This window comes from Protopterus annectens, chromosome 4.part0 (assembly GCF_019279795.1).
Source record: "Protopterus annectens isolate FY-2018-M chromosome 4.part0, PAN1.0, whole genome shotgun sequence".
Lineage (NCBI taxonomy): Eukaryota > Metazoa > Chordata > Ceratodontiformes > Protopteridae > Protopterus > Protopterus annectens.
The window spans coordinates 1,971,115,626-1,971,126,445 of NC_056733.1; the positions used below are offsets into that span (position 1 = coordinate 1,971,115,626).

Sequence of the window (10,820 nt, forward strand, 5' to 3'; positions counted from 1 at the left end):
ATAATGTCTGAGCAGTCTAACTTATTTGGTATTTTGTTTGTGTGGAACAAGGGTAGGTGCAGGATAAAACCAATGCATATGTGCATTAATTACAAAGTATTAAAAAAGACTGTAGTTCTTGGTTATTTCAAGTTACGGTATGTGTACAATACAGTATATTTGTTATACTTAAGGTCTAAGTACTTTACTTACTATATTGATTTGGCCATGAGTACTAACAATTAGAATCCATGAATTGCTTGCCTAAACATTAAGAGCATTTCATTTCTTGAATAAATATTTTGCAACTAAGCATGTATCATTTGGAATATGTTTTCTTAACCGCTCAGGGAGCTGAGTACCTGCTTTAATGGTCGGACCATATATGCTTGGAACATTCAATGCATTTCTCTAAAGAAATTCTGCAAGCCTTTAAGAAATATAGTTAAACAACATATGCATATGTATAACTGTTCTGAGTTTTTGCAGTATTTGTATACAAGACATGGACATTTGTTTAAAGCTTAGGTTATCTGAAGCAATTATATAAATGCCCTGAGCAAATCAGGCATTTGTTCAGATGTACAAAGTCAGCCTTCAAACCATTCACCTGGAGAAATACTTTGAGTACAATGAGACATCTGCTCAGTGCTTGGAGCATGTTTCCTAAATAGTTATAAAACTGCATCATTTGCTAAATGCTCAGGAGGTCTGGAATAGTTATCTTAACAGTTTAGGGCAATTTTACAGATGTTCATTTACATTTTTAAGAACTCACAACAATGCTGTGGTATAAAAAGCTAAACTACTAAGTCTCAGGAATTCAGCAATATAACATTGGGTTTCGAGTCTTATACTTTCCCATAAAGGCTTTAGCAAAAAAAGTTGTGAACAGTAAGAGACATTCCAGAAAATTAGAGAGTAAAACAAAAGGGATGCCAGTGCAGACTAGTGATGGTACAGTGTGCGATATGACAAGTGGGAGGGGGCTTGCAACAGAAATGGGATGTTGAAATTTACCTAAACAGGTACTCACAGCAGAATATGAATCCCCAGATTCAGTGCTTTAAATATCAGGCTAGTTTTTAAACCACTAGCACACTGTGTTCTAAAAATGTTAATATTTATTTGGGTTACTACAGTAAGAGGGTGACAATGGAACTAAAAAAAACAAAAGAAAAGAAAGAAACTGTCACACTCACACCACTGAAAAGAAGGAAGACAATTATGTCCAGAGTACTGTACGTTTGTTGTTATGTTATTAACTGTAATTATCCAGTGAAAGAATTCTCATGAAAACAATATAGTATATTTACTGTACATTTATTTCACTATCTGTTATATATACTGCAGAAAAATCTGTAGTTTTACTGTGTTAGAAAGGAGCAAGAGTTTTCTAAAACCCTGGCAACACTTTCACTTTAATTAACAGTTTTTCTCCACATATGGGACAAGTAGTAGATGAGGGAACACTACCAGGCCCCCACAGTGTCATTTCCTGAGCTGAACCCTGTGCTAACTAATGGCATTCCTGGCAGGGCTTCTGGATCTGCTGTGGAAGGACAGGAACTATTTACAGGTTCAAACTGCATTCTAGCAGGAACTCAGCTGCACATCTCTGGAGTCTGAGCAGGTCACAGTTTTAGATCCACAGCTTTGTGGTTGTAAAGTGCATGGAATTCTGTGCCTTTGGGCACCTTCAGGAGCCCTGCAGGTCCATGGTTATTCTAGGTGCAGGTTCAGAACAACACACCCAGGGAGCAACTATACAGAACCCACTGAGGAAACATTGCTTCTACACATGACCTGCAACTGATATCCACAGCTTAACTGCCAAGAAAACAGGTCACTGCAGACATGTACTAACTTTGCTGTGTTCCAGTTTATCATTTATCAGCTGTACTTCCAATCACCATTGTTAGTACACTAGGAATAGGAAGAATTTAATGTAAGAAATCATGTGATTTTAAGCCATCATTTACAAATGTATAGGAATGCATCTAACTCCTTATTGGGGAACTTTGTAGCACACTTCAAACAAAGTAATAAACAAAGTGGAATCAACCACAGCTCATGGTTTCCATATGTCCCAGATGTGATACAAATGCATGTTGTTTTTTTGTACCTGAAAACTACAGGTGTGAAAATGATGCAGCAAGCCAGGCGCAGCTGTCCATTACCCTGTCCTCCAATGTGCAGACAAGCACACACGCACAGACACACACACACACACACACACACACACACACACACACACACACACACACACAAACACATGTACTGGCTTAGCTAAACCCACTCACCTCCTGACACTTGATCAGGTTCTAGTAGGCATCCTTAGGAGTTACACAGACCTGTTAGAATTGTGTTTTATGAAAATAACCCAGAAAGTTATTCTAAGATATGTGTAGGTGACAGCCATGTACTATGGATGGTGCAAATGATTTTTTAAGGGAGCAAAAATCTGCCAGTTTCCAACATATAAATGAAATTTAAAAGATTTAAAAGGGTATAAGAGAGCCAGAAAATATGGTAAGTGTACCAAGAGTGACATATGCCCATTATACTACTAGCTAGTCAATTAATGTGTTTTTAAGTAATAATATTTAGGATGTATAAAAAAGAAAATCATGCTTGCAAAAAATAAAAGCCCCAGAGTTCAGTGATCAAATCAGGTATTTCTGGAATTTCGCTCTGGTGAAGAGGTAACGCAAACATTCATTTAAGATGCTTTTTTTCCCTTTTAACTAACTCAAAGAAAAGTTTAGTTATGCTATTGTCTATCATACCAAAAATGTAGAAAACAAAAGCCACAGCAGAAGTTACCAGCAGCCCAAGCGCACTTGCAAGGATTTCTTAATTAAAGAAAATGTCTGTATTTGCATTGTGGAGGCCATTCAGTAAATGAATGACATGTTCTGCCTGTATTTAGTGTGTGTTTTACAACTGTTGAGTCAAAGGTCATAAGCTTGGATGATCTCTTTTCAGCACAGTAAATTGTACCTCAGAAAGTTGTTTTTTTTTTTTTTTTTAGATTTATGGAAAATTCCTGCAGTCATAATTCACTGCATAAATGTGAAGTTAAAAAGCTTCGCAGCAGACTGCTGAACCTGTGCCAGCAAGCCTTATCAGTGGATATTTCCTTCCAATTAGGCAGATTGGGTGGAGCATAGAAAAGAAACATAAACACTGTCAGGTGTATAAGTAGCAGCAGTTTGATCGCCAGGTGATGCACCTGTTTCTGCAAACACTAGCACAGGTATATTTAACTATTTCAGCACTGGAACATTCAGATAATGACCTCATTTGAGCAACAGGGACAATCACCTCCTCGCTGCAGCCCTCAGTTTCCCAGCATTGGTCAAGAACCTCCAGAGATGAACATGTACTGTGAAAATTTTTTTCATCCACAGAATATTCCTAGCCCACAGAGACCTTCAAACTATGATATTGGGGACTATAGCACAGCTCCTAATCCCTACTTGTGGCTAAATGGGTCTTCCATCAACCCATCACCCTACCTTTCAGGCTCTGGTTCTTCCCCATTCATCCCCCAGTCCTATGGGATGCAAAGACAGTTGCTGCCCAACTCACATGGGATTGGTGGTAGTGATCTGAGCTGGTTCCCCATACCCTCCCAAGAAGAGCTGATGAAGCTGGTGCGACCACCGTACTCTTATTCTGCGCTGATTGCCATGGCAATCCATGGTGCACCAGATAAACGACTTACACTCAGTCAGATCTACCAGTATGTGGCAGACAATTTCCCGTTCTACAACAAAAGCAAAGCAGGATGGCAGAATTCCATCAGGCACAACTTGTCCTTGAATGACTGCTTCAAGAAAGTCCCAAGAGACGAAGATGATCCAGGTAAGTTCCTTGTAGTTATTTATAAAATACCTTTTAATAAGGCATAATAACAGAACCTGACTTGAAATGTACATAAAATGTAGAAATACAGGTATGTTTCATACAACTATGAATAATATATAAATATTTATATCTATATCTACAGCTATATCTAAATATATCTGTATGTCTGTGTATGACATATACAGTCAATATGTTGCCTCCAAAAAACATATGAATGCCTAAGATGGAAGGAGCACATAGTCTCTTCCTAGCATAATTCTAAACACAATCATAGATGACCCTAACATTTACATCTTCAAATAAGTGAGTAGTTGTGGCTTGCTACGGGATATGCCCTGTACAGTCATGATTTATATGGCATTTTTGTATACTGAGAATAACATACTGATATGCTCTTTGTAAACTTTTTTATGTTTTTTGATTTTTTTTAAATAATTTTTAAATCTGCTTTTGACTTTTCTAAGAAAGAGCAAAGTTTGGACAACTTGTTGCATAGAATTGTTAGCTGCCTAACCTGTCAGCGCTGTTTCTGAAATTCTCTAAGATTGCCCCTCAGGAATGGCTATCTGTAACCTATAATTATATCTGACTATTACAATTTACACATTTTTACATTAGTTCATACTGTGGAAGCTTCACAGAGTAATCTGCCAAAAAAATGTTTTCTGCTTGGATTTCCTCAAGGCACATTTATTCTCTGGTCTACTTTGTTGAAGAAAGTATTTTTTTTTTCAGATGTATCAGTGTGAAGTAGTCAATCGACATGAAACAAAACTGATAACTTGATAGGTCAGCTAAGCTCCTGTCCTACTGATGGAAACAGAAATTAACCCATCTGAATAATTTAATTATTCTGTACTCGTGAGATGACCTCTATCTCTTTCTGAGTATTATGTTAGTGTACCACATACCACTGATATTGGGCATATCAACTGTAGAATAAACCACACTTGTCATTCACAAGGTATTGTTTCCAATCATATATGCACAAATATTTACAAACTAATTACTGAAAATTATATTTTGTTAAAAGTAGACAAAATGTCTCTGATTACACAGAACACAAACCACCTAAGCACTTAATAAGAGGCACGCTGAATGAGCAAAATTACTAATGCGTATAGGACAACTTGAAATATGCTGTAAGAGCAGTACATTTTAAATAATGGGTGATATAGGGCCCTGTATGCTTAAATAAATTATTTAAAATATGCAGGAAGCATTTGTAGAAGACATCAAACACAAAAGGATTGTAGCACAAAACATTGGCACTGTTAATATTGTAGATACTGTTTTATAAACATCAGCCCGGTCAATAATAAACAGCTGTCCTGAAGGAATTCAAAATACAGCAGAGTTATCATGTATTTAGTAAACTGTCACATGTCTGCAAAAATGCTGTACTGCTATAAACTTGAATGGGTGGGCTGGATGAAAATGAGAGAAAACTGAGGCTAGCATGTCATAAAAACCTGCTAACCCTGTAACACAGGTTTCTACAGACATTATCAGATGTGCTACAGGGCCAATGCAGGTCCAAGCTAGAAGACAAAATTGTAGTGGCCAGGGGGCAATCTTCCCAATATGCTAAAAGTGTAAAGAGAAGTATTCAGAGACAGTAGTGATATCTGCTTTAACAACATCAGGTATGGCACCCAAGAACTAACAAAAAACAGAAGGGCAAAATGTGGAATGAGGCCAAGATAAAAACTTATAGTACTTTTAATTATTATTATTCTATGGTACATAATAAAAGAAGATTCACTTCTGTAAACAATACGCCAAGCAGCTGCATGCTGGTAATACACATTGCCCAACACAGTATGGCAGGAAAGCTTTAAGTCAGATGATTCTAAAGCAGGCTTTGACTAGGGTATGCAGCTCATAAACCATTAAAGGCCTGAGGAGATTCTGTGGCGTATCAAAACTCTGGCAAGGTGTTTAACAGAAAAAGAAATGCTATATAAGTTACCCTGCCCTGAGGCAGATATCAGGTTGACATGCAGAAAAACAATATCAGGTCTGCATGATGTACAAAAGGACAGAGTACACTTGTAAGTACTGCAGGGGTCAGTGCTGTGACTTGTAAGTACTGCAGGGGTCAGTGCTGTGACTTGTAAGTACTGCAGGGGTTAGTGCTGTGACTTGTAAGTACTGCAGGGGTCAGTGCTGTGTAAGTTTATCTGAAACTGTCCAAAGACAGCAGGAAAAGCATGAATTTTGTAGGAAAATGTAGAAGGATGTGCAGCTGGATTGATACGCAAGGTGTCATAAAAATAAATACCTTGGAAAATGGTTAAGTGATAGAATGCCTATCTGCACTGGAAACAACTGCAGGCAAACATAGTGGTTGGTGGGGGATACCAAGTAATCCATAAAATATACTCAGGAACATTAACAGCAGAAAACAGAACAGGAGCTAGAGAAATTGTATCACATAGTATCAAACTGGACAAGCCATCAGTGGAAGCACTAGGAAAAAGTAATGGGAATGCCTGCCATATACTGACATGCATTAATAGCACAAAAGAAAGACATCAGTGCCCCAAGCATAGCACAGTCTATGCAGTCTATGTGAACCTGTCTGTACAAATCCTGATGAGGATGCCCACAAAATAGCACACAAAACATGAAAGCTGAGAATAAAAATACATTAATGTGAAATATTTTACTGGATTTGACTGCAACCAAGAACATAGCATTCTTCAAAAAAAAATCAGATAAAATACTTGCTGGAGAGATAGCACAGACATAGGTAAAATGATAACATACTTTTTTATACAGAAGAGTGGAAATGTTTTAACAATGTACCTCTTTATACAGCATGGTGGAAAATAGGATTAGCTTCATTCTTCAGAGAGTTCAGACTCAGTGATCAAATTCAAGAATGGACATTACGGTCATAAGATTGCATGTTACAATTAGCTATTATGTACAGTTTATCCACAGTGCGTAGAAATGACTGATGACATTTGGCCTTCCTTATGTAGCTGCACAGTTGAGAAGGTGTTAAAACAGCTTTTTATCATTTAATCAATCAATCAATCAATTAATAAATAAAGCTGCCCTTACTGCTCTGGAATGGCCCAAACCCTTATACACACACACACACACACACACACACACACACACACACACACACATACACCTTTTATGGTACCTGCAGACCCAATATTTATGATCGTTCCAGTCCAAGGGAAGGTAAAGTGGTAATTTGGTCTGCTTTTTGTAGTTCAAAGAACCCTCTATGCTTATTGGTAACCTCAGAATTTACAAACATGTTCTGTCATAAAGCTTCTGCCTTAAATCTTTGTAAAAAAATTGCATTATATGTCAATCATAAATAATCTGTTTTCATTTTTTCCCACAAATATAACACTGTATGACATTTTTATTCTACTGTGTACTGTTTCCATATCAGGTGTAAAAAAACTTTAGCAAACTGTAACTAATTTATATTGACCTAAAAAGGAATTATTCTTATTGTCTAAAATGAATTAACTATTGTTTTACTGTTTACTTATGTTATTGTGGAGGTATTATCCCCAGACCTTTGCTGGAAAGGGGCAGCTTGTCTGCCAAGTCAGACCATCCCAGTTAAAAAATTCATTAGCAGATATGGCATAAAGTGCATGTCATTAATCTGAATCTTTATAGTCAAATATAATAATTATAAAATCTTTTCTTCAGGTAAAGGAAATTACTGGACGCTGGATCCAAACTGTGAAAAAATGTTTGATAATGGAAACTTCCGCAGAAAAAGGAAACGAAAGTCAGACATCACTCCTGGCTCAGGAGGCACTGTGAAATCAGAAGAGGCACCAATGAGTGGCAGCCCCAAATCCACAGTCAGTCAAAGGGCACTAGAAGACTCCTCTCCCAGCTCTGACAGCTCTCCAGAGAAGCGATCCAGTCCACCTTCCTCTACTCCATGTCTCAGTAACTTCCTCTCCAGTATGACTGCTTATGTTAATGGGCCCAATTCAGTCAGCAGACTCATGCCTCTTGGATTAGGGGCTGATACATCACAAAGGATGGGACAGAGTATGGTGGGTTTCAACTCATACCCCCCTTCCTCCAATATTCCTAGTCATACAGGACCAGAGTGGTCAACTTCAGTGTCACCAGGTCACCTTGGCTACAGCAGTTCAGTTCTAAACCAGTTCAACAGCCAGTTCTACAACACCATTGGTACAAACAGTGTTCTATATCCCAGGGAAGGAACAGAGATCTAAACAGAGAATTAAAAGTAAGAACTACTACTGCAGGGAATATGAACATTGTGATTGGTTTCCTATATAGTCCTTGCTGACTCAATCTCTTTGTGTATGCTTAGCTGAAATACACTGTACATTCACCAGAGGTATTCAACATTTTAACATGTTACTATCCTTTTGTCTGTGTGCGCAACTTTAATAAAAACTTTTAAAATTAATTACCTTTGTGCTACAAAGGTAACAAAAACTGTTTACATGTAAAAAAAAGTATTAGTATAATGGAATTCTTTCCGTGATGAAAGAAATGTGTAATCAATTAAACCGAATAAAAATGTAGAACTTCAAAACTCTAGCCATAAACAGTGCCTGTACGACTCTGAGCACAAGTGATCCCTGTGTTTTTAGTTCAGGAATAAATGTAATAAGTTTGCTTACACTACTGGTTAATAATAACAGGCTTGTATATGTCATGGGTTAAATACATAACACACTGATGAAGAAAATGCATTTTTTTAGATAAAGCCAATTGTGCACCCCATTGCGAAATAAAGCAAGGTATGAGGAATATATTATTGATGTTCTACAGTCTGAGCTAATTTGAGACATGGTTTCAGTTGTTAGTGGCTTAGTCTCTTTTTCACCCCATACTGTGATGATGTAACAAGGCAGAATGGCCACTACTACTACATTTGAAATGTATTTCTTAAACTTTATGTTTAAAAGACAACTTTGTTTATAGTTAATCCTAAACTGATGAAGAACTCACATTTCCTTGATGAAAAACATTAGTTCCTAAGAATTTGGACAGAATTTTGATAATTTACAGAATACAGAGGAGAGGATAATGTCATCTACCATGAAGGCAGCTTGAATCTAGTACTATTACTGTTGTTATTTTAGCTGTACAAGGAGGCACTATTGCATTAAATTGAGGCAAAGATGAAGGATGGAATAATGTGCATGCGTGTACAAGGACCACACAGCACATGCCAAGGTGTGAATTCATTTACAAGGACGTCTGCCTATTTCCCAAGCCCACTGAAGCACTCCTTCCATCAGCACTGCAGGGTTCTAATGCACAGCTGCAGAACCTTAGTGCCTCTCATACCATGGCATTACAGTCAGCTAATCCATCATCCTTCATGCCCTGTCACATAGGGGTACTCAGCTGGTATCCTTCTTACATGAACTGGAAGCAGACAAAGGTTGCATTCTAGCACTGCCACCACTGTTAATGTGCATTCAATCAGAAGCTGCACCTGTTTATTTACCTGTACCTTTTCCTGTCTACTTTCTGTAGTGCTAAATGTCTGCAAAGTGATATGTGGCGTATGCAAGAGTGTCTTTAGTGCACAGGATGCACTGTAACCCAAATGAGAAATGCAGGAATCTCCTCAAGAAAGCCATCTTAAAGGCTGATTGACACATGGTTGATCTCACTATAAAGGTACATTAAATTGTACAATTGCCAAACTGCATTTATTCCCCCTGTAACAACCATCTCAATAGTTATTAACTGGTGTGCACTTACAGAAATCAGAGGCATCACATACAAGCAAGCATATACCTCTTAAAACAACAATATCTGAAAAACAAAGAGAATGTTATTATTTCAAGTAGGTTGAGTTTTGTCATGCTGCTTATATTTATGTTTTATAATCTTTTGTGTAATTGATGAAGTATCAGCAATTGACCTACAATGTTTGGTCATTTCCAAACTGCTTCTTCATACATACTTCTGCTATAAGAAGTCACTCACCTTCCAACTTTTACAAAAGTGAGGTAAGCAACCTATATCCAAGTGTGCAATCTTGTTATTTGTGCATATACAGTTTCTACAGCTACCAATCAGGTAGTCCTGCAAGGTTGACTACAGATTCAGTGAAGGGACTAGTAATACAAGAGAAATGCCAAAATCTCTCTGTCTGTCTGTCTATCTGTCTGTCTCTCTCTCTCCCCTTTCTCTACGCTGGTGTCCAATGGCAAACTGATGGAAATATGAAGTACTTTCCCTTTTGGGTAACATTTATTTGAAAACCATAGATTCATTTTTTACTTTATAAATATCTGATATGAGTCTTCTTAGTAAGACAAAAGGTGTAAAAAGGAACAATATGTTTTGCAGTAAAACCTCTTCTGTCTTCATTTATTATATTTTTTCAAGTTTGTAAATTATTTAAAAAATGTCTGCTGTCCACGTGGAAGGAATATGTACAGATTAAAATTAATGTTTTTGTTCTTATTTTTATGTCCCGTATTGAATTTTTTTATCTGCTGTGTTGTATGAATCTACTGTAACTTACATTGTGTTTTGCTAAATGATATTCTGTGTAAATTCGGTTTTTTTACATACAATTTTTTTGTATTCAGTAAAAGCATGTATCTTGTTAACAAATGGAAGGGTATTTTTAATAAAATATTTCAAAAGATTTATCGTTTCCTTGTAGTTGTTCCTATCTAGTTAACTATACAACCAAGAAGGACCAAGAAAAACAAAATATGAGAGGTGTAATAGATACGCTGTTTATGTAGAAGACAGATGTAATCCATGTTTGATTTGAACAGGTAAATAAATATCATTATAATCTTAGTCTACCATACTACAAGCCACACTTACCTGTCAAATATAACATTATCATGTTTTTTTTTTGACGGATAGATTTAAATATGCATTAATATTTTGACTGCCTGCTTAATCAGGTTGTAAGGGACCTGAGTCTAGTACTCAGAGGATGCAAGGCAGAGAAACAA

The 10,820-nt window shown here is 37.0% G+C and overlaps 1 protein-coding gene across 1 annotated transcript; it reads left to right on the top strand.

Moving 5' to 3' along the window:
- Nucleotides 1-3,205: 3,205 nt before the first annotated feature.
- FOXI1 (forkhead box I1) lies at nucleotides 3,206-10,498 on the top strand. The gene is made up of 2 exons (XM_044069589.1): nucleotides 3,206-3,849; nucleotides 7,543-10,498. The coding sequence occupies exons 1-2, from the start codon at nucleotides 3,276-3,278 to the stop codon at nucleotides 8,085-8,087; spliced, it is 1,119 nt and encodes a 372-aa protein (XP_043925524.1). The 5' UTR covers nucleotides 3,206-3,275; the 3' UTR covers nucleotides 8,088-10,498.
- Nucleotides 10,499-10,820: the final 322 nt, after the last annotated feature.